At 41.1% G+C, this 22,837-nt stretch overlaps 1 protein-coding gene across 1 annotated transcript in view; it reads right to left on the bottom strand.

Moving 5' to 3' along the window:
• The window catches only part of fer1l6 (fer-1 like family member 6), an 82,356-nt gene extending 62,551 nt beyond the window's left edge, over window positions 1–19,805 (bottom strand). Inside the window, 8 exon segments of the mRNA XM_065018448.1 lie at window positions 3,193–3,349; window positions 3,504–3,582; window positions 3,699–3,761; window positions 5,926–6,057; window positions 6,781–6,835; window positions 9,361–9,481; window positions 10,210–10,301; window positions 19,599–19,805. Coding sequence (XP_064874520.1) covers window positions 3,193–3,349; window positions 3,504–3,582; window positions 3,699–3,761; window positions 5,926–6,057; window positions 6,781–6,835; window positions 9,361–9,481; window positions 10,210–10,301; window positions 19,599–19,615 — 716 coding nt within the window. The 5' untranslated portion in view covers window positions 19,616–19,805.
• Between the last annotated feature and the right edge of the window lie 3,032 nt (window positions 19,806–22,837).

Below are 22,837 nucleotides of genomic sequence, written 5' to 3'. Positions count from 1 at the left end.
TTGGTACACCTGTATTTGGGGAGTTGATCCAATTATTCTCTGCAGATCCTCTGAAACTCTGTCAGCTTGGATGGGGAGCGTCGCTGCACAGCTATTTTCAGGTCTCTCCAAAGTTGTTAGATCACGTTCAAGTCCGGGCTCTGACTGGGCCACTCAAGGACATTCAGAGACTTGTCCCAAAGCCACTCCTGCGTTGTCTTGGTTGTGTGCTTAGGGTCGTTGCCCTGTTGGAAGATGAACCTTAGCCCCCAGTCTGAGCTCCTGAGTGCTCTGGAGCAGGTTTTCATCAAGGATCTCTCTGTACTTTGCTCTCTTCATCCCTGCCTTGATCCTGACTAGTCTCCTAGTCTTTTGATTGCTCACTTTGGCCGGGTGGCCAGCTCTAGGAAGAGTCCTGGTGGTTCCAAACATCTTCCATTTAAGAATGACGAAGGCCGCTGTGTTCTTGGGGTCCTTCAATGCTGCAGAAATGTTTTGGTACCTTTCCCCAGATCTGTGCCTCGACACAATCCTGCCTTGGAGCTCTACAGACAATTTCTTCGACTTCATGGCTTGATTTTTGCTCTGACATGCACAGTCAACTGTGGGACCTTTATATAGACAGGTGTGTGACTTTCCAAATCATGTCCAATCAATTTTGAATTTACCACAGTTGGACTCCAATCTCGTTGTAGAAACATCTCAAGGATGATCAATGGAAACAGGACGCACCTGAGCTTTTTTTTTTTTTAATTTTTAAAATAAATTTAATATATTTTTGATTAAAAAAAATAAGTTAAAAAAATAAACTGTTTTTGCTTCATCATTATGCGGTATTATACATGATAACAAGCTTCTGGTGAAACGGTGTGTTCATTTTGTCCTCTTACTTTGTATTTGTCGATGATAAGGATTACTCATAATTTAATCTCACAAAGCCAAACGAGTGTCTCTGAATAATGATATTATGCTATGTTGCTATATTGCCGGCTCGCGAGATTACTCATGACCCACTATGAGATTACTCATAGTAATCACTATTTAAACACACCTTGTCTGCATGCTACTGCTTAAACACACCTTGTCTGCATGCTACTGCTTAAACACACCTTGTCTGCATGCTACTGCTTAAACACACCTTGTATGCATGCTACTGCTTAAACACACCTTGTCTGCATGCTACTGCTTAAACACACCTTGTCTGCATGCTACTGCTTAAACACACCTTGTCTGCATGCTACTGCTTAAACACACCTGTCTGCATGCTACTGCTTAAACACACCTTGTCTGCATGCTACTGCTTAAACACACCTGTCTGCATGCTACTGCTTAAACACACCTGTCTGCATGCTACTGCTTAAACACACCTTGTCTGCATGCTACTGCTTAAACACACCTTGTCTACATGCTACTGCTTAAACACACCTTGTCTGCATGCTACTGCTTAAACACACCTGTCTGCATGCTACACACCTTGTCTGCATGCTACTGCTTAAACACACCTGTCTGCATGCTACTGCTTAAACACACCTTGTCTGCATGCTACTGCTTAAACACACCTTGTCTGCATGCTACTGCTTAAACACACCTGTCTGCATGCTACTGCTTAAACACACCTGTCTGCATGCTACTGCTTAAACACACCTGTCTGCATGCTACTGCTTAAACACACCTGTCTGCATGCTACACACCTGTCTGCATGCTAAACACACCTGTCTGCATGCTACTGTCTGCATAAAACACACCTGTCTGCATGCTACACACCTGTCTGCATGCTACTGCTTAAACACACCTGTCTGCATGCTACTGCTTAAACACACCTTGTCTGCATGCTACTGTCTTAAACACACCTTGTCTGCATGCTACTGCTTAAACACACCTTGCATCTGCATGTCTGCATGCTACTGCTTAAACACACCTGTCTGCATGCTACTGCTTAAACACACCTGTCTGCATGCTACTGCTTAAACACACCTGTCTGCATGCTACTGCTTAAACACACCTGTCTGCATGCTACTGCTTAAACACACCTGTCTGCATGCTACTGCTTAAACACACCTGTCTGCATGCTACACACCTGTCTGCATGCTACTGCTTAAACACACCTTGTCTGCATGCTACTGCTTAAACACCTGTCTGCATGCTACTGCTTAAACACACCTTGTCTGCATGCTACACACCTGTCTGCATGCTACTGCTTAAACACACCTGTCTGCATGCTAAACACACCTGCTTGCTAAAACACACCTTGTCTGCATGCTACTGCTTAAACACACCTTGTCTGCATGCTACTGCTTAAACACACCTTGTCTGCATGCTACTGCTTAAACACACCTGTCTGCATGCTACTGCTTAAACACACCTGTCTGCATGCTACTGCTTAAACACACCTGTCTGCATGCTACTGCTTAAACACACCTGTCTGCATGCTACTGCTTAAACTGCACACCACACCTGTCTGCATGCTATGCTGCTTATGCTAACACACCTTGTCTGCATGCTACACACCTGTCTGCATGCTACTGCTTAAACACACCTGTCTGCATGCTACACACCTGTCTGCATGCTACTGCTTAAACACACCTGTCTGCATGCTACACACCTGTCTGCATGCTACTGCTTAAACACACCTGTCTGCATGCTACTGCTTAAACACACCTTGTCTGCATGCTACTGCTTAAACACACCTGTCTGCATGCTACTGCTTAAACACACATTGTCTGCATGCTACTGCTTAAACACACCTTGTCTGCATGCTACTGCTTAAACACACCTGTCTGCATGCTACTGCTTAAACACACCTGTCTGCATGCTACACACCTTGTCTGCATGCTACTGCTTAAACACACCTTGTCTGCATGCTACTGCTTAAACACACCTGTCTGCATGCTACTGCTTAAACACACCTTGTCTGCATGCTACTGCTTAAACACACCTGTCTGCATGCTACACACCTGTCTGCATGCTACTGCTTAAACACACCTGTCTGCATGCTACACACCTTGTCTGCATGCTACTGCTTAAACACACCTTGTCTGCATGCTACTGCTTAAACACACCTGTCTGCATGCTACACACCTGTCTGCATGCTACTGCTTAAACACACCTTGTCTGCATGCAGGTCAAACAAGAGTGTGTCTTACTTGTCTGTTACTCAGCATCGCTGGTCTTCTGAGAGAGGTGTGTGTGTGTGTGTGTGTGTGTGTGTCTTACTTGTCTATCTGCTCCTCAGCATCGCTGGTCTTCTGAGAGGGCTGTATGGCATCTCCCTTCCCCATCACGCTGATGTCGCACTTCAGGTAACCTTTGACCCCGGTCCTGATGTCTGCCGGGTCCGTCAGCACCGCCCACTTATTGGTGAACTGGTGACCTAAGACGGGGACGTTCAAGTCTATTATTTAAAACAGCAAGAAAGTTAGCATTAGCCTTCAGTTAGCTTTTCAGCAATCCAGTCAGTTATGAAGGAGCACCGGGCTGAAGCGTGGGGAGAATTAGAGCATGTGGTGTGGATGTCGTTCTCTTACCAGGTTGTCTATAGACCGTTCCCACATCCATCTTGAAGGAGCCCACACAGAAGCCTTTCATGATCTTGGTATGCATCACCTGGAGAAGAAACAGACAAACTAAATATTGAAGAGGTTTTTTTTTAAGGTTTTTTTTTTGTGCTTTTTACACGACTCTTGAAAATATATGGTTGAATATCTTTATGGTTTGCTTACTGATAGTGTGATGACTTTGTCAAAAAAGCTCTCTTGATGGCCGTAATAATCAAACACGAAGTACTGTTTCAAAAAACAGAGATAAGATTGTTACAAATCTTTGAGCAACAAGGAAAAGAAAAATGATTATTAGTCTCATTCCAATACCAACCATCTGGCAACACTTCATTTTTAAGGGTCTTTGTTACAGTGTAATTCCATATGTAATTACAGTGTAACAGACATTGTAATAATTCATAGTTACATTGTAATAACAATAACAATAACAATGTAATTGTTGGTAATTGCAGTCTGTAATTACAGGGGTGTAATAGCAAATGTTTACTACCATGCTTGTTACAAATGTTAAAGTTTCCGATTGCATCCTATTTTTCTAAACCTTAGCTAGCTAGCTAAAGCTGACAGAATATGCTACGGTCGCTACACGCTAGCTAACGTTAGCTGGACTTGATGGTAATCCCTGAACCTTGTTTTCACGGCTTTATTAAACAGGAGTTATTAGTTATTAAGAGTATTAGTATTAAAACAAGCAGTATTATTGCTAAATGGATAACGCAACAACTGGTAGCTAGCAAGGCCTAGCTAGCTATGTGCCTTAACTAGTTGTCATGGCGATGATAACTAGGGGTAAAGTAGAGTGTCAATCCTAAATAGTCATCTATTCTTTTTCTCTACCACAGATTCACAACAAGACTCCAGGATGGGAAAATGTTAATTAACAAGAAAGAAGAAACAGACGAAGACAGAGTCAGAGTTTTGTGGTTTTTATATTGTTACTTGTAATGGTAAAAAAACGGGAATAAAGAAAGACAATCCCAGCTCTTTAGGCTACTCTTACTATAGGCTACGGATATGAGTCACCACTTAGATTACTGATTTTTAAGTTATTGAGTAGGGTTTAATCTAATTCATTAAATCGTTAATCTAACAATAAAAATCCTTATTATTTAGTCAGAAATGAGTTACAGAGACATCATGCCTCTTTCCGGAGTCACCAAAACTCCCTCTTTCTGGAGTCACCAAAACTCCCCCAGCCGACGGAGAGTTACAGAGACATCATGCCTCTTTCCGGAGTCACCAAAACTCCCCCAGCCGACAGAGAGTTACAGAGACATCATGCCTCTTTTCTGGAGTCACCAAAACTCCCCCAGCCGACGGAGAGTTACAGAGACATCATGCCTCTTTTCTGGAGTCACCAAAACTCCCCCAGCCGACGGAGAGTTACAGAGACATCATGCCTCTTTTCTGGAGTCACCAAAACTCCCCCAGCCGACGGAGAGTTTACAGAGACATCATGCCTCGTTCTGGAGTCACCAAAACTCAAGATGGGACCGACGACAGGGAAGTGGATTCCTTGTGTAAAAATGAACACGATTTAAAACATGACTAAACATACTGCAGATATGGATGAAGTGAAGATAACTAAGTGAAATTATACCGTGAAATGTAGGCTAATGTTGTGATTCAGTATGCACTAACAAAGTCTTCTTTACATGTTGCAATAAAGTCTAGAAAAGTAGAAGCTCATCTTATGTTTTGTAGGTATCTTCACTTGGTAACGAGTAGTAAGTCATTTATATAGAATCAACTTAACCCCTTTTTTTATTACATTTCTTTAGGTGCAAGTGCGAGCAAAAACATTGAGTGCAGATTTTGAAGAGTGCATTCAACTGCCGGTAGAGCCTTTTGAGCCTCCAACCGTTGTAATCTCAGACACCCAGTGCATCTGTCCACCAGAGACCACAACATTCTGACCGTTATTACTGAATCAGCTGAGAAGAAACTAAACACTAAATTGGTGAATTTAGTAGAAACTTGTCCATTAGTAACAAGCACGGTAACAAGCATTTGTTATTACACCTCTGTGATTACAGAGTGCAATTACCACCAGTTACATGTTGTTATTACAGTGTTACTATGAGTTATTACAATTAACTACAATACTTGTTACAGTGTAATGCTTTACAGATAGATACCCATCGTACAACCCCAAACAGCAAGCAATAGAGAAGCATTAGCACAGTGGCTCGGAAACAACTCCCTAGAGGGCAGGATCCTAGGAAGAAACCTAGAGAGGAACCAGGCTCAGAGGGGAAAGAATCCCTAGAGGAAAGGATCCTAGGAAGAAACCTAGAGAGGAACCAGGCTCAGAGGGTACAGACTCCCTAGAGGGCAGGATCCTAGGAAGAAACCTAGAGAGGAACCAGGCTCAGAGGAGAAGGTTCACCTCATTGATGAAAGGGGCGTTGGTGCCCTCTTTGACAGTGGTCTGTTTCTTCTCGTCTCCGATCTCCATGATTACACTAGGGTCAATATTCTCCCCCACCAGCTGTTTGGCCTCGGTGATGTTGATGGCAATCTGGAGGGAAGATAATCAAAGTCACCTTTATTCACCAAGTTAAATGGTTTTGCCAGCAATGGACAGACAGAATATAGACAGAAGAATCTACACATAATATACTATCAGCATATACCTCGTGGATACAGTACAAATTACACATGATAGGAGAGGACATGTACAGTTGAGAATATACAGATTTCGTCATATGAGGACAGAAGTTTTGGAAGTTAATGGCAATGTGTCCCAAACATCCAGTGTCTATTCCCTCAACACAGGAGTAACAGATACAATATGAACCAATCAGGGCTATTCCCTCAACACAGGAGTAACAGATACAATATGAACCAATCAGGGCTATTCCCTCAACACAGGAGTAACAGATACAATATGAACCAATCAGGGCTATTCCCTCAACACAGGAGTAACAGATACAATATGAACCAATCAGGGCTATTCCCTCAACACAGGAGTAATAAATACAATATGAACCAATCAGGGCTATTCCCTCAACACAGGAGTAACAGATACAATATGAACCAATCAGGACTATTCCCTCAACACAGGAGTAACATGTACAATATGAACCAATCAGGGCTATTCCCTTAACACAGGAGTAACAGATACAATATGAACCAATCAGGGCTATTCCCTCAACACAGGAGTAACAGATACAATATGAACCAATCAGGACTAGTCCCTCAACACAGGAGTAACAGATACAATATGAATCAGTCAACCTACCTGGAAACTCTGTGGCTTTTTCTCACTGTCCAGAATCTTTGGTCTTAGTTTAGACCTGTGTGGAGTTATTACATTGACATTATTACCATGAGTTATACAGTCAAACCACAGGCAAACATTTTGATCAGTCAATTTTCAGATTTTGGGATATTTTGCAAATATATCTTCGATACTTTCACAAAATGTACAAATACATCATAAATAAATAAAAATAATAAATAAATAAATCGGCTATACTGTATACAAATGATTGATTTGTATCATTTTACCAAACTCCGTCAACTACACATTCCATAAATGTCGTTCTTGTTCTCATGTTAAAACTCTCCATGTTGAATCAAATAGCCTTCAGAAGCTTGTTTTCCTGAACGAGGCATATCGTTAGCTCGTCCATACATCGCGATATCCTCTTTAGACAGATTAGAAAGATTAGTAATTTCCGGTAACCTGATTGGTTAAAAGGCTTCACAAATGTTTGAAAATATCTCCCGCGAAGAATCAACGTAAAGAGAGACAAAATTAGAAGGGTAACATGCTGATATTTTAGTCCTGCAGTTATGTAAATAGACATAAAAAGTACTTCCCCCCCCCGAGTTCAACGAGTTCAAACAGGTGCAATTATACAGATAATGAGTGGAGAACAGGAGGGCTTCTTAAATAAAAACTAACAGGTCTGTGAGAGCCGGAATTCTTACTGGTTGGTAGGTGATCAAATACTCATGTCATGCAATAAAATGCTAATTAATTACTTAAAAATCATACAATGTGATTTTATGGATTTTTGTTTTAGATTCCGTCTCTCACGGTTGAAGTGTACCTATGATTAAAATGACAGACCTCTACATGCTTTGTAAGTAGGAAAAATCGGCAGTGAATCAAATACTTGTTCTCCTCACTGTATATTATTATTTATTTTTTTATACATAAAAGACTGTAAAAGCACCAGCAAATCCAAGTTATTTTAATTTAGCAAATCTGTCCCAAACTATTCCACGTATAATAGAGCTATATGTGATGAACACAAACGTAAGCAAGGTTTGAAATGATTGTCAAATCGGTTTGGGCTTCTTGCGGACAATTTGTAATTACGTTCCGGTCCCCTGACCATCCGCTCGAGAAACAATTGTCTGAATCTAGATGATGATCCCTGCTATGGTCATTGCATTCACATTTCGAGAACCATCGCTGTTAATGTGGCCAGTAGTGACTTTGCCAGGCGAAAAGTAAACAAGCACACCGGCTAATAGCCGTTAAACGGATTCAGAAACACGGACAGTGTCAGGAATTGCCGCGATTTGACAGTTATGTCCAACAGAGGAAAGTGTAAGATGTATTTTTTTTTTTTACAACGAAAAACAATAAACTGTCATTTTTAAATAACTTGATTTTCCTAAACAGGTTTCCTACAATCACTGACACCTTTCATGCAAAATAGGCATCGACCATAATGAGTCCAAAACGTTTTCACAGAATCTGGACAAAAATAATGTCCAATATGAATAAAAAGGGCAAAGTCTGTTGACTGTTTGTGGCTGCTCGTGATATTAAATAAAACATTGTAATGTACCCGATAAGGCACCTGTTTGCACCTCCGCTAGCAAAATCAATGCCATAACCAATTGCGTTACCGCTAAGAGCAGCTTTTGGTCCGTCTTGGATATCACCAGTTGCCCGACTGAAATTGGCATTTTGGCGTATGTTTTTAAGGACACACCTTATATATTTCGCGCCTCAGTGCAAGTGAGCTAATGTTAGACGGGTAAATAACCAACTCTTGCGTAAGGGGTGGAAAATGCCAGTGCGCTAGTTTTTACACGACAAAATTGCAAAAAAAAAAAACGTTTCTTTGACACTTGCGCCTCCTTAGAGCCTAAAATGTTTATGTTTCTTTAATGTCTTTATTTAACCAGGAAAAGACTCAAGGGGACGTCAACACAACACACAATACAACACAATACAACACAATACAACACAACACAACACAATACAACACAATACAACACAACACAACACAATACAATACAATACAACACAATACAATATAACAGAACACAACACAATACAACACAATACAACACAACACAACACAATACAATACAATACAACACAATACAATATAACAGAACACAACACAATACAATACAACACAACACAACACAATACAATACAATACAACACAATACAATATAACAGAACACAACACAACACAATACAACACAACACAACACAATACAATACAATACAACACACAATACAACACAATACAATACAACACAATACAATACAATATAACACAATACAACACAACACAACACAATACAATACAATACAACACAATACAATACAATATAACACAATACAATACAACACAATACAATACAACACAATACAATACAATATAACACAATACAACACAACACAACACAATACAATATAATACAACACAATACAACACAATACAATACAATACAACACAATACAATACAATATAACAGAACACAACACAATATAACACAACACAATACAACACAACACAGCACAATACAACACAACACATTAAAAACATCTGTTGTGATGTACCTCTTGGTCTGAGGTAGCTGTCTGACAGGTATGGTTCCCGAAGGGCCAGGCTGACCATCGTCGGGGTACTGTCCTTCTAACAGACCAGTGACCTCAGCATTACCCTCTGGCTCTGTACCATCTGTCAGGGCACGACACAAATCAATCAAGCAATTTTTGGATCAAGACTAAAGGACGTTGGCAAGGAAACATTCCCTAGTAGGACGAAACATAGAGAGGAAGCAGAATCAGAGGGGGGTAGGTCCATCATTCTCTGGCCACACCAGCTAGAAGTTCAGCTACGGAAGTCAGCACGTCATGACGTATTCAATCTAAAATAACTAGACTGAGCTCGATCTGTTTCTGGTAAACTGGCACTGCATGTTTAAAAGTAAGTGACCTATGATGTTTTAAATATCAGGAGGGTACATAATCACATGTGTATCCTTAATCCTACAGGACATGCAGTAAATCCTACAGCAAGTACTCCATGAATACAGAAGCACACGTGAGCCATTTGGTACAAAGAGATGACTATTTGATCAGCTGGAGCTGACTGTATGGTTGAAACTAGTGCACTACTCCAATGGGCCCCGGTTGAAACTAGTGCATTACTCCAACGGGCCCCGGTCGAAACTAGTGCACTACCTCAATGGGCCCTTGCCGAAACTAGTGCACTACCCTATGGGCCCTGGTCGAAAATAGTGCACTACCCCAATGGGCCCTGGTCGAAACTAGTGCACTACCCTATGGGCCCTGGTCGACACTAGTGCACTACATAGGGAATAGTGAGCCATTTGGTATGCAGACATCTCCAATCACAATCTGCTCTTACTGTTTACAACAGAGTGTTTGTTTTCAAGGCCGTACCTAGAGCTGCTTTATTGGCCAAGACGAGATCAGATGTGGTGACTGTCTTCTTCCTCTTCTTCACTTTCAGCCCGAACATCCCCTTCCCCTTCCTGTAGACAACATTAGACATGAGACCCCTTACACTTCCTGTAAAGAACATTAGACCTGAGAACCCTTCCCCTTCCTGTAAAGAACATTAGACCTGAGAACCCTTCCCCTTCCTGTAAAGATCATTAGACATTAGAACCCTTCCCCTTCCTGTAGACCACATTAGACCTTAGACCCCTTCCCCTTCCTGTAGAACACATTAGACCTGAGAACCCTTCCCCTTCCTGTAAAGAACATTAGACCTGAGAACCCTTCCCCTTCCTGTAAAGAACATTAGACATTAGAACCCTTCCCCTTCCTGTAAAGATCATTAGACATTAGAACCCTTCCCCTTCCTGTAGACCACATTAGACCTGAGACCCCTTCCCCTTCCTGTAGACAACATTAGACCTGAGAACCCTTCCCCTTCCTGTAGAACACATTAGACCTGAGAACCCTTCCCCTTCCTGTAAAGAACATTAGACCTGAGAACCCTTCCCCTTCCTGTAAAGAACATTAGACCTGAGAACCCTTCCCCTTCCTGTAAAGAACATTAGACCTGAGAACCCTTCCCCTTCCTGTAAAGAACATTAGACCTGAGAACCCTCCCCCTTCCTGTAAAGAACATTAGACCTGAGAACCCTTCCCCTTCCTGTAAAGAACATTAGACCTGAGACCCCTTCCCCTTCCTGTAGACAACATTAGACCTGAGAACCCTTCCCCTTCCTGTAGAACACATTAGACCTGAGAACCCTTCCCCTTCCTGTAAAGAACATTAGACCTGAGAACCCTTCCCCTTCCTGTAAAGAACATTAGACCTGAGAACCCTTCCCCTTCCTGTAAAGAACATTAGACCTGAGAACCCTTCCCCTTCCTGTAAAGAACATTAGACCTGAGAACCCTTCCCTTCCTGTAAAGAACATTAGACCTGAGAACCCTTCCCCTTCCTGTAAAGAACATTAGACCTGAGAACCCTTCCCCTTCCTGTAAAGAACATTAGACCTAAGAACCCTTCCCCTTCCTGTAAAGAACATTAGACCTGAGAACCCTTCCCCTTCCTGTAGACCACATTAGACATTAGAACCCTTCCCCTTCCTGTAAAGATCATTAGACATTAGAACCCTCCCCTTCCTGTAAAGATCATTAGACATTAGACCCCTTCCCCTTCCTGTAAAGATCATTAGACATTAGAACCCTTCCCCTTCCTGTAAAGAACATTAGACATTAGAACCCTTCCCCTTCCTGTAAAGATCATTAGACATTAGAACCCTTCCCCTTCCTGTAAAGATCATTAGACATTAGAACCCTTCCCCTTCCTGTAAAGATCATTAGACATTAGAACCCTTCCCACTCTCACTCATGAACAGCAGTACACCTTAATCACACATAATACATACCAACACACATACACAGAGGATGTTACCTGAGTACATGAAGACAAGGCTAATTCACAGGATGGAATACAGCAGGAAGACCTGATATGTTTGTAAATCCTGTGATTCTCAACATTTTTTACTCAGCTAAATTTGATTAATTTATCCTTTATTTAACCAAGAAGGGCTCATTGAGATTAAAGTCTCTTTTTCAAGAGCGCCCTGGCCAAGATAGGCAGCACCAAGTCATTACAAAAAGATTACAGACAGACAACATGAAAAATTACAAGTAATCTAGTAAAAACCATTGAATTCACAAGAGTGTAAAACGGCAAATTAGAAACATTGACAGGTCAGGGAATCAGCCTCAAAATCCTTCATCAGTGATTTAAAAACACCAATCGGGACAAGTTCTTCCAGTTTAAAAGTATTTTACAAGGTGTTCCAAGACGATGGCGCAGAGTACATAAAAGCCCTTTTACCAAATTCATTTCGGACATTTAGAACAGTTAGCAGGATAAAGTCCAGCGAACGAAGAGAGTACCCACCACATTTCTGAACAATAAAAATGCACAAATAAAAAGGTAGTAAACCCTAAATGGCTTTGTAAATAAAAAATAAACCAGTGACTGAGCCTACGAGTGACTAGAGAAGACCAGCCAACCCTGGTATACAAAGTGCAGTGGTGCGTAAGGGTTTTGCAGGTTAAAATAAATCTCAAAGTGCCATGGTAAAGGGTGTCAATTGATCTCAAACACTGAGCGGAAGCATTCATATATAAACTATCCCCATAGTCTAGTAAAGGCATAAATGTAGCTGATACTAGCCTCCTTCTGGCTTCAAAAGAAAAACAGGCCTTATTCCTAAAATAAAATCCCAATTTCAGCTTCAATTCTTTTGTAAGTTGTTGAATATGCAATTTAAAAGAGAGGCTGTCATCAATTAAAATTCCAAGATATTTATATGAGGTTACAACCTCAGTCTCCTTGCCCTGACAGGTAGTAATAGGCGAAAGGTTCAGAGGTCTATTTCTTGCATTAGAAAACACCATTAGTTTAGTTTTGTCAGTATTGAGGATAAGGTATGTTGAACAGTATAAAAAGCAGTTTGCATGTTCTGGAAAGCTTTTGTAAGAGACGAGGCACAACAGTAAATAACAGTATCATCAGCATAAAAATGAAGTTGTGCATTTTGGACATTTTTGTCTAAATCAGAGAGGACCAAGTACAGCGCCTTGGGGCACACCATTCAGGACAGACAATTTAACAGACATAAGCCCATCAAATTGAGTGCACTGAGTTCTATCAGACAGTTAGCAAACCATGCAACTTCATGCTCCGAAAGACCTACACTCGACAATCCCTGCCTTAGTATAGCATGATCAACTTTATCAAAAGCCTTAGAGAGATCAAGAAAAACTGAGACACAGTGATGTTTTTTGTCAATGGCTTCAGTGATATCGTTTAAAACCTTAATGGATGTGGTAATTGTGCTATGCTTCTTCCTGAAGCCTGATTGGTACATTGATTTGTTAGTAAATAACTATTTTAGCAGTTCACTTACAAGGGTTTCAAGTATTTTCACCAGGGGTGACAGCTTTGAGATTGGCCTATAATTATTTAAAAGAGTTGGATCTCCCCCTTTTAAAAGTGGTTGGACAAATGCTGATTTCCAGATCTTTGGAATTTCATTACATTCCAGGGTTAGATTGAACAGAGATGTAAGTGGTTCAGTGTCAAGTCCTGACCTTAGTTCCTTTTTTACGTCTCTATTTTGGTTTGGTCAGGGCGTGAGTTGGGGTGGGCATTCTATGTTTTGTATTTCTATGTGTTTGGCCTGGTATGTTTCCCAATCAGAGGCAGTTGTCTATCGTTGTCTCTGATTTAGAACCACACTTAGGTAGCCTGTTCCCACCTGTGTTTGTGGGTAGTTATTTTCTGTTTAGTGTGTTTTGCACCTGGTGGAGCTGTTTCAGTTGTTCTTTTGTTACTTTGTATTTAGTGATTCAGTTCTATTTAATAAATGACGAACACGTACCACGCTGCACTTTGGTCCTGACCTTCTTCCACCAACAGTCGTTACATTCAGCTATGAAATCAGCTGCCAGATTTAAAAAGCAGGGATCCAAAAGATCAGGACCTGATCTTTAAAATTGTGCACCTGGTTCAACTAATCAAGGGCTTGATGATGAGTTGAATAGACAAATCTAAAGTGCTTAGTGCTGGGATGGAATAAACCTATTCATCCCTGGGGGTAACCCATACTGAGGTGGAATAAACCTGTACATCCCTGGGGGTACCCCATACTGGGATGGAATAAACCTGTACATCCCTGGGGGTACCCCATACTGGGATGGAATAAACCTGTACATCCCTGGGGGTACCCCATACTGGGATGGAATAAACCTGTACATCCCTGGGGGTAACCCATACTGAGGTGGAATAAACCTGTACATCCCTGGGGGTACCCCATACTGGGATGGAGTAAACCTATACATCCCTGGGGGTACCCAATACTGGGATGGAATAAACCTATACATCCCTGGGGGTACCCAATACTGGAATGGAATAAACCTATACATCCCTGGGGGTACCCAATACTGGGATGGAATAAACCTATACATCCCTGGGGGTACCCAATACTGGAATGGAATAAACCTATACATCCCTGGGGGTACACCATACTGAGCTGGAATAAACCTGTACATCCCTGGGGGTACCCCATACTGGGATGGAATAAACCTATACATCCCTGGGGGTACAAAATACTGGGATGGAATAAACCTGTACATCCCTGGGGGTACCCAATACTGGAATGGAATAAACCTATACATCCCTGGGGGTACCCCATACTGGGATGGAGTAAACCTATACATCCCTGGGGGTACCCCATACTGGGATGGAGTAAACCTGTACATCCCTGGGGGTACCCCATACTGGGATGGAGTAAACCTATACATCCCTGGGGGTACCCAATACTGGGATGATATAAACCTGTACATCCCTGGGGGTACCCCATACTGGGATGGAATAAACCTATACATCCCTGGGGGTACCCCATACTGGGATGGAATAAACCTGTACATCCCTGGGGGTACCCAATACTGGGATGGAGTAAACCTATACATCCCTGGGGGTACCCAATACTGGGATGATATAAACCTGTACATCCCTGGGGGTACACCATACTGGGATGGAATAAACCTATACATCCCTGGGGGTACACCATACTGAGCTGGAATAAACCTCTACATCCCTGGGGGTACCCCATACTGGGATGGAGTAAACCTATACATCCATGGGGGTACCCCATACTGGGCTTGAATAAACCTGTACATCCCTGGGGGTACCCAATACTGGGCTGGAATAAACCTGTACATCCCTGGGGGTACCCAATACTGGGCTGGAATAAACCTATACATCTCTGGGGGTACCCCATACTGGGATGGAATAAACCTATACATCTCTGGGGGTACCCAATACTGGGATGGAGTAAACCTATACATCCCTGGGGGTACCCAATACTGGGCTGGAATAAACCTGTACATCCCTGGGGGTACCCAATACTGGGCTGGAATAAACCTATACATCTCTGGGGGTACCCCATACTGGGATGGAATAAACCTATACATCTCTGGGGGTACCCAATACTGGGCTGGAATAAACCTATACATCTCTGGGGGTACCCCATACTGGGATGGAATAAACCTATACATCTCTGGGGGTACCCAATACTGGGATGGAGTAAACCTATACATCCCTGGGGGTACCCAATACTGGGATGGAATAAACCTGTACATCCCTGGGGGTACCCAATACTGGGATGGAATAAACCTGTACATCCCTGGGGGTACCCAATACTGGGATGGAATAAACCTGTACATCCCTGGGGGTACCCAATACTGGGATGGAATAAACCTGTACATCCCTGGGGGTACCCAATACTGGAATGGAATAAACCTGTACATCCCTGGGGGTACCCCATGACGGGATTTGAGAAATACTGTTCGAACTAACATAGCAATTTGCAGAGGTTGAAAGTTGTTCTTTTTAAGATCTTACCTGTGTGTGGCTGGACTGCCACTGTGACCTGATGGATCCTTATCCATTTTGACAGGACAATATGCCCAGGAGTCCCTGACACACTCTCCCCCGACAGCTGATAACTGAGATATTAACACACTATCCCGATTCCTATCCTAATGCTTCCAATAACACTACGTTTTATTAAAATAGTACTCTCTGATACACTGTCTGAACAAAAGTGTTTGACTGCTCTCTGTCTCACAATACACCTTCCAGTTCCTCCTGTCCACTCAGCCAATCAGTCACTCTTGTATCCTCCCTTGTTTGACTTTCAGTGGTTTGAATTTCCTTCCTGCATAATTATCCTGCTTATTGATATTACCCTGCATATTGATATTTTCCTACTTGAGCCCCTCTCTCCCCAGTTCACATAGAGTAAATGACTGAACCAATGGGACAGTGTTGAATCCTATAGCTTTTATAGTCTCTCTGTTGAGTCTCTCTGTTGAGTCTGTCTGTTGAGTCTCTCTATAGAGTCTCTCTATTGAGTTTCTCTGTTGAGTCTGTCTGTTGAGTCTCTCTATTGAGTTTATCTATTGAGTTTCTCTGTTGAGTCTCTCTGTTGAGTTTCTCTATTGAGTCTCTCTATTGAGTTTCTCTATTGAGTCTCTCTGTTGAGTCTGTCTGTTGAGTTTCTCCATTGAGTTTCTCTATTGAGTATCTATTGAGTTTCTCTGTTGAGTTTCTCTATTCAGTTTCTCTATTGAGTATCTATTGAGTTTCTCTATTGAGTATCTATTGAGTTTCTCAGTTGAGTTTCTCTGTTCAGTTTCTCTATTCAGTTTCTCTATTGAGTTTCTCTATTGAGTATCTATTGAGTTTCTCAGTTCAGTTTCTCTGTTGAGTTTCTCTATTCAGTTTCTCTATTCAGTTTCTCTATTCAGTTTCTCTATTCAGTTTCTCTATTGAGTATCTATTGAGTTTCTCAGTTGAGTTTCTCTATTCAGTTTCTCTATTCAGTTTCTCTATTCAGTTTCTCTATTGAGTATCTATTGAGTTTCTCAGTTGAGTTTCTCTGTTCAGTTTCTCTATTCAGTTTCTCTATTCAGTTTCTCTATTGAGTATCTATTGAGTTTCTCAGTTGAGTTTCTCTGTTCAGTTTCTCTATTCAGTTTCTCTATTGAGTATCTATTGAGTTTCTCAGTTCAGTTTCTCTATTCAGTTTCTCTATTCAGTTTCTCTATTCAGTTTCTCTGTTCAGTTTCTCTATTCAGTTTCTCTGTTCAGTTTCTCTATTCAGTTTCTCTATTGAGTCTCTCCATTGAGTTTCTCTATTCAGTTTCTCTATTGAGTCTCTCTATTCAGTTTCTCTATTGAGTCTCTCTGTTGAGTCTGTCTGTTGAGTTTCTCCATTGAGTTTCTCTATTGAGTATCTATTGAGTTTCTCTGTTGAGTTTCTCTATTCAGTTTCTCTATTGAGTATCTATTGAGTTTCTCTATTGAGTATCTATTGAGTTTCTCAGTTGAGTTTCTCTGTTCAGTTTCTCTATTCAGTTTCTCTATTGAGTTTCTCTATTGAGTATCTATTGAGTTTCTCAGTTCAGTTTCTCTGTTGAGTTTCTCTATTCAGTTTCTCTATTCAGTTTCTCTATTCAGTTTCTCTATTCAGTTTCTCTATAGAGTATCTATTAAGTTTCTCAGTTGAGTTTCTCTGTTCAGTTTCTCTTGTTGAGTTTCTCTATTCAGTTTCTCTATTCAGTTTCTCTATTGAGTATCTATTGAGTTTCTCAGTTCAGTTTCTCTATTCAGTTTCTCTATTCAGTTTCTCTGTTCAGTTTCTCTATTCAGTTTCTCTGTTCAGTTTCTCTATTCAGTTTCTCTATTGAGTCTCTCCATTGAGTTTCTCTATTCAGTTTCTCTATTGAGTATCTATTGAGTTTCTCAGTTGAGTTTCTCTGTTCAGTTTCTCTATTCAGTTTCTCTATTCAGTTTCTCTGTTGAGTATCTATTGAGTTTCTCAGTTCAGTTTCTCTATTCAGTTTCTCTATTCAGTTTCTCTATTCAGTTTCTCTGTTCAGTTTCTCTATTCAGTTTCTCTGTTCAGTTTCTCTATTCAGTTTCTCTATTGAGTCTCTCCATTGAGTTTCTCTATTCAGTTTCTCTATTGAGTATCTATTGAGTTTCTCAGTTGAGTTTCTCTGTTCAGTTTCTCTATTCAGTTTCTCTATTCAGTTTCTCTATTGAGTATCTATTGAGTTTCTCAGTTCAGTTTCTCTATTCAGTTTCTCTATTCAGTTTCTCTATTCAGTTTCTCTGTTCAGTTTCTCTATTCAGTTTCTCTGTTCAGTTTCTCTATTCAGTTTCTCTATTGAGTCTCTCCATTGAGTTTCTCTATTCAGTTTCTCTATTGAGTATCTATTGAGTTTCTCAGTTGAGTTTCTCTGTTCAGTTTCTCTATTCAGTTTCTCTATTCAGTTTCTCTATTGAGTATCTATTGAGTTTCTCAGTTGAGTTTCTCTGTTCAGTTTCTCTATTCAGTTTCTCTATTCAGTTTCTCTATTGAGTATCTATTGAGTTTCTCAGTTGAGTTTCTCTGTTCAGTTTCTCTATTCAGTTTCTCTATTGAGTATCTATTGAGTTTCTCAGTTCAGTTTCTCTATTCAGTTTCTCTATTCAGTTTCTCTATTCAGTTTCTCTGTTCAGTTTCTCTATTCAGTTTCTCTGTTCAGTTTCTCTATTCAGTTTCTCTATTGAGTCTCTCCATTGAGTTTCTCTATTCAGTTTCTCTATTGAGTCTCTCTATTCAGTTTCTCTATTGAGTCTCTCTGTTGAGTCTGTCTGTTGAGTTTCTCCATTGAGTTTCTCTATTGAGTATCTATTGAGTTTCTCTGTTGAGTTTCTCTATTCAGTTTCTCTATTGAGTATCTATTGAGTTTCTCTATTGAGTATCTATTGAGTTTCTCAGTTGAGTTTCTCTGTTCAGTTTCTCTATTCAGTTTCTCTATTGAGTTTCTCTATTGAGTATCTATTGAGTTTCTCAGTTCAGTTTCTCTGTTGAGTTTCTCTATTCAGTTTCTCTATTCAGTTTCTCTATTCAGTTTCTCTATTCAGTTTCTCTATTGAGTATCTATTGAGTTTCTCAGTTGAGTTTCTCTGTTCAGTTTCTCTATTCAGTTTCTCTATTCAGTTTCTCTATTGAGTATCTATTGAGTTTCTCAGTTCAGTTTCTCTATTCAGTTTCTCTATTCAGTTTCTCTGTTCAGTTTCTCTATTCAGTTTCTCTGTTCAGTTTCTCTATTCAGTTTCTCTATTGAGTCTCTCCATTGAGTTTCTCTATTCAGTTTCTCTATTGAGTATCTATTGAGTTTCTCAGTTGAGTTTCTCTGTTCAGTTTCTCTATTCAGTTTCTCTATTCAGTTTCTCTATTGAGTATCTATTGAGTTTCTCAGTTCAGTTTCTCTATTCAGTTTCTCTATTCAGTCTCTCCATTCAGTTTCTCTATTCAGTTTCTCTATTCAGTTTCTCTATTCAGTTTCTCCATTGAGTTTCTCCATTGAGTTTCTCCATTGAGTTTCTCTATTCAGTTTCTCTATTCAGTTTCTCTATTCAGTTTCTCTATTGGAAAGTCAAACAATGATCTTGACATGTCGACAAAATAATCAGATTCAGTAAATATTTTCAAAATGTACATAGGATTGTCTATAGAGGGCCGGTTTCCCGCGTCCAGATTAAACCTGCGCTAAAAAAAAAGCACATTTAAATAGTGATTCTCCATTGAGCATACATTGTTTTTTGTCCAGGTCAAGTCTAAGCATGTAATCTGTGTCCGGGTAGCCACAAACACTTGTGCAACTATGCCTCATATTGACACATGTACCGTACGTTGTACGTTTGTTGGAAGAAGGTGAAACAAACAACTTACTTGGCTTTGGCCTCCATTGGATTGTTTCAGGAAGGGTTGCAGTTTCTCTCTCAGTCGGGAATTGAACCGTTCAAGCACACGGACATCGTCGTTAGACGAGGCGATATGAGCTAGAAGAACAGCGTCTAGACCGACTCGTAGCTGGAGTTTTATTGGCTGGGGCCATGCTCTTTCCTGAGAACAGAAAACAGACAGACTGTAGCTTGAGGTGACCCAGACTTTATGATTGTTTGCTTATGAATAATTTCATAATCTGATCTGGTTTTATCCCTGGGAACAGCTTTACTTTCAAACTCTCAATTGTTTAAAACAATTTCCTCCCCCCCAAGTGTAATTTGCATTTACAGTAAATGTATTCCTACCTGGTTGTTTACAAGAAGACATTGTGAAACTATCACCAGCCTTACAGTATGTGTTCTATATATCAATAGAATATCAATTGGCAGCAGTTCACCTGAAGATGTTTACACAATGTGGCGAACAGGATCCAGAAACACACCTCCTTGGTAAACAGAGCTCGACTCACATGCAGACCTGACAGTCTCCATCTGCATAGTGCACACAAAGGTGTCATTCAATGAATGTTTGACATCTTAACACGAGGACCAGAGAGGTTGTTTTTGGTAACGTGATCACATGTAGCTTTATTGTCTGTAGTATTTTAATAAATATATTGAAAACACAAATATAAAACACAACATGCAACGTCCAAAATCGCTGGTGAAGGTACCGATTGGATGGTTTTAGACTTGTTGAACAAATGCTTGTTTGGTAGACATGCTCGGGTATGAATGTTGCAGCAGTGCCGCTTATGTTGGGGTGGGGAGGTCCTCCCCCGAGAATGACCTCTTGGAGAAGAGATCCTTCCTCAGATCATTGAGATCATCTAGGTTGGTTGTCTTGTTAAAGAGAGCACAGGTGTCTCTCAAAGCAATGTGAAAAATTGACAAATTCAGATCGAGGTGTCAAAATGATTCAGCTGCCATAGAAACAAAGGCATCGGTGACCTCTGGAAATGACTTTGACGCTGTCTTTTTGCCCAGGTCACAACCTGTCGATACCATAAAAACAACCCACAGCTTTATGGGTTAAGATGGATGAACAGCCCAGTAAGGAGGAGAATAATATCTGTATCCACTGTGTTCCAATTATAATGGTCTGTGTACCTTTTTGAAAAGGGTTATCTTTAAGACAAAAGCATATTACTGTGTCTGCCTTCTTTGTGGTCGAATTTCGGCACTGATGTCAGAGGGCCCTTTTGAGACTACAGACTCATCAATTGTAACGTAGATCTATTGTCCATCTTCAGATTCATTGGCACACACTTTCTGTGTCAACATCTTCAGATCCATCTTCAGATCCATCTTCACACCTTCTGTGTCAGCATCTTCAGATCCATCTTCACACCTTCTGTGTCAACATCTTCAGATCCATCTTCAGATCCATCTTCACACCTTCTGTGTCAACATCTTCAGATCCATCTTCAGATCCATCTTCACACCTTCTGTGTCAACATCTTCAGATCCATCTTCAGATCCATCTTCAGATCCATCTTCTGTGTCAACATGTTGAAAAGCTTGCTGTTTTATTATTAGGGTTTCTGTGAAAGTCAAGTTCACAATCATGGAATATGTAATCAATCAATGTTCCTAGCTGAGTGTGCCGAGGAATGGTAAATATCCGCTTGAGTCAGATTCTGTACATGGAGGTAAGTGGATCGTTAGCGTTTAGTTCCATCAGCGGGTTACCATTGATAGTTAAACGCTAGTTATCCCTAAGTTGAATAGGGTTGGTGGAACGCAGGGGTGTCTTCCCATCCGATAGCCAGGAGCAACGTTCAGTCTTACAGAAACCTTTGTGGTTCTTGCCAGACTCAGTTCTCACCTTGCAAGCTTCAGGAATAGTCTGCCCGGATGCCATTTGCACCGGGACGAAAGACGAAGGCGTGTTGGTCTGGCTGCGCCAAAGACCAAAGAATTTGGTGTATGGTATCGAGTTTAACACCCAATCTTACCAAAATGTCCGCTCCCACATAGACTGTATGTGGGAGGTCTGCGACAACCAGTAGGTAGTGAGATACTTCCTTGGCTCCAATGTGGATTGATAGCGCACATACCTCTATAGCGGTGAGTGTCGTCTGGGGAGTCGTTCCCAGTGCAAGCCCAAACTTTTTTCGGAACAAGGGAATGGCAGTTAGCCGTTTTCTAAATTGTGTTGAACATTTCCAAACTGATTACGGATTTTTCCGACCAGCTTGCCAATATGGCATCCTCAACCATAGTGCCGTTTTGGCACACGCCAAAGGAGGAGGTCGATAAGTGCCGGCTGGTGAACCACCCAAGCCACACAGGAAAACCTCATGTTCGGTTAAGTTCCGAGTCATTTGCCACCGATGGTGGACTCATGACCAAGTTCACCGGGGTTGCGTCAGATGCTGACGTCGAACCCACGCCGTTGCACAATGTATGGCAGAATGCGGTGAGGTCAACAGAGTTGGCATAGTTATTTGTGACCAGACTTGGCTGGTTTTTCCAATCCATTAGTGGTACCAAATGGTCAATTAAATCTATCCCAATCATCATTCGTTCAGTGTCAATGCTAGTCACGTACACAAGGTGGATCAGTGACATGCTTTCGAAGTTGCGTTTAAGTAGGAGATGCTTGGTTAGGGGCGAGGTAGCTTGAGTGAAACCTCGAACATAAGTGTCGCAACGTTCCGTTTTAAACCAACGGTTTCTTTTGCCCCTTTGAGTTCATCCAGTTTGAGATATGAGGGAAATAGTCAAACCCAAATCTATCAGAGCATCACAGGTCAAACAGTCCTCTAAGACTGCTTTAAGGTATGACCTGTTCGAGTTGGTTTTTCTCGTCATATCCCCAACAAAGTGGAGTGGAGTGGAGGAATGGAGGGCTTCTAGACAAAACCTGTAGGCTTGTGTCTAGAACGAGCGGACCCTGGACAGGGACTTGAGTGTGGGCGGGGGGTAATGGAAATGTTGACATCCTCGCGAATGGTGTGAATTTCGGCGGACTCGGTACCCAACAATTTTACGCCTAGTCATGATGACTTATCCTTATCCTCTTTCTCAAATTTCTTCCGCTGCATCTCTTATCAGAGCTTCAATATTGTTTCGGGTTAACATTTAGATCTTGTTGAACACTTTGTTGCCCTTAGGGTTAGAGTTAGGGTTAGGGTTAGGGTTAGAGTTAGGGTTAGGGTTAGGGTTAGAGTTAGGGTT

Source organism: Oncorhynchus nerka, linkage group LG1 (genome assembly GCF_034236695.1).
Source record: "Oncorhynchus nerka isolate Pitt River linkage group LG1, Oner_Uvic_2.0, whole genome shotgun sequence".
NCBI classification, from domain to species: domain Eukaryota; kingdom Metazoa; phylum Chordata; class Actinopteri; order Salmoniformes; family Salmonidae; genus Oncorhynchus; species Oncorhynchus nerka.
This window is presented reverse-complemented; position numbering and strand designations above follow the sequence as displayed.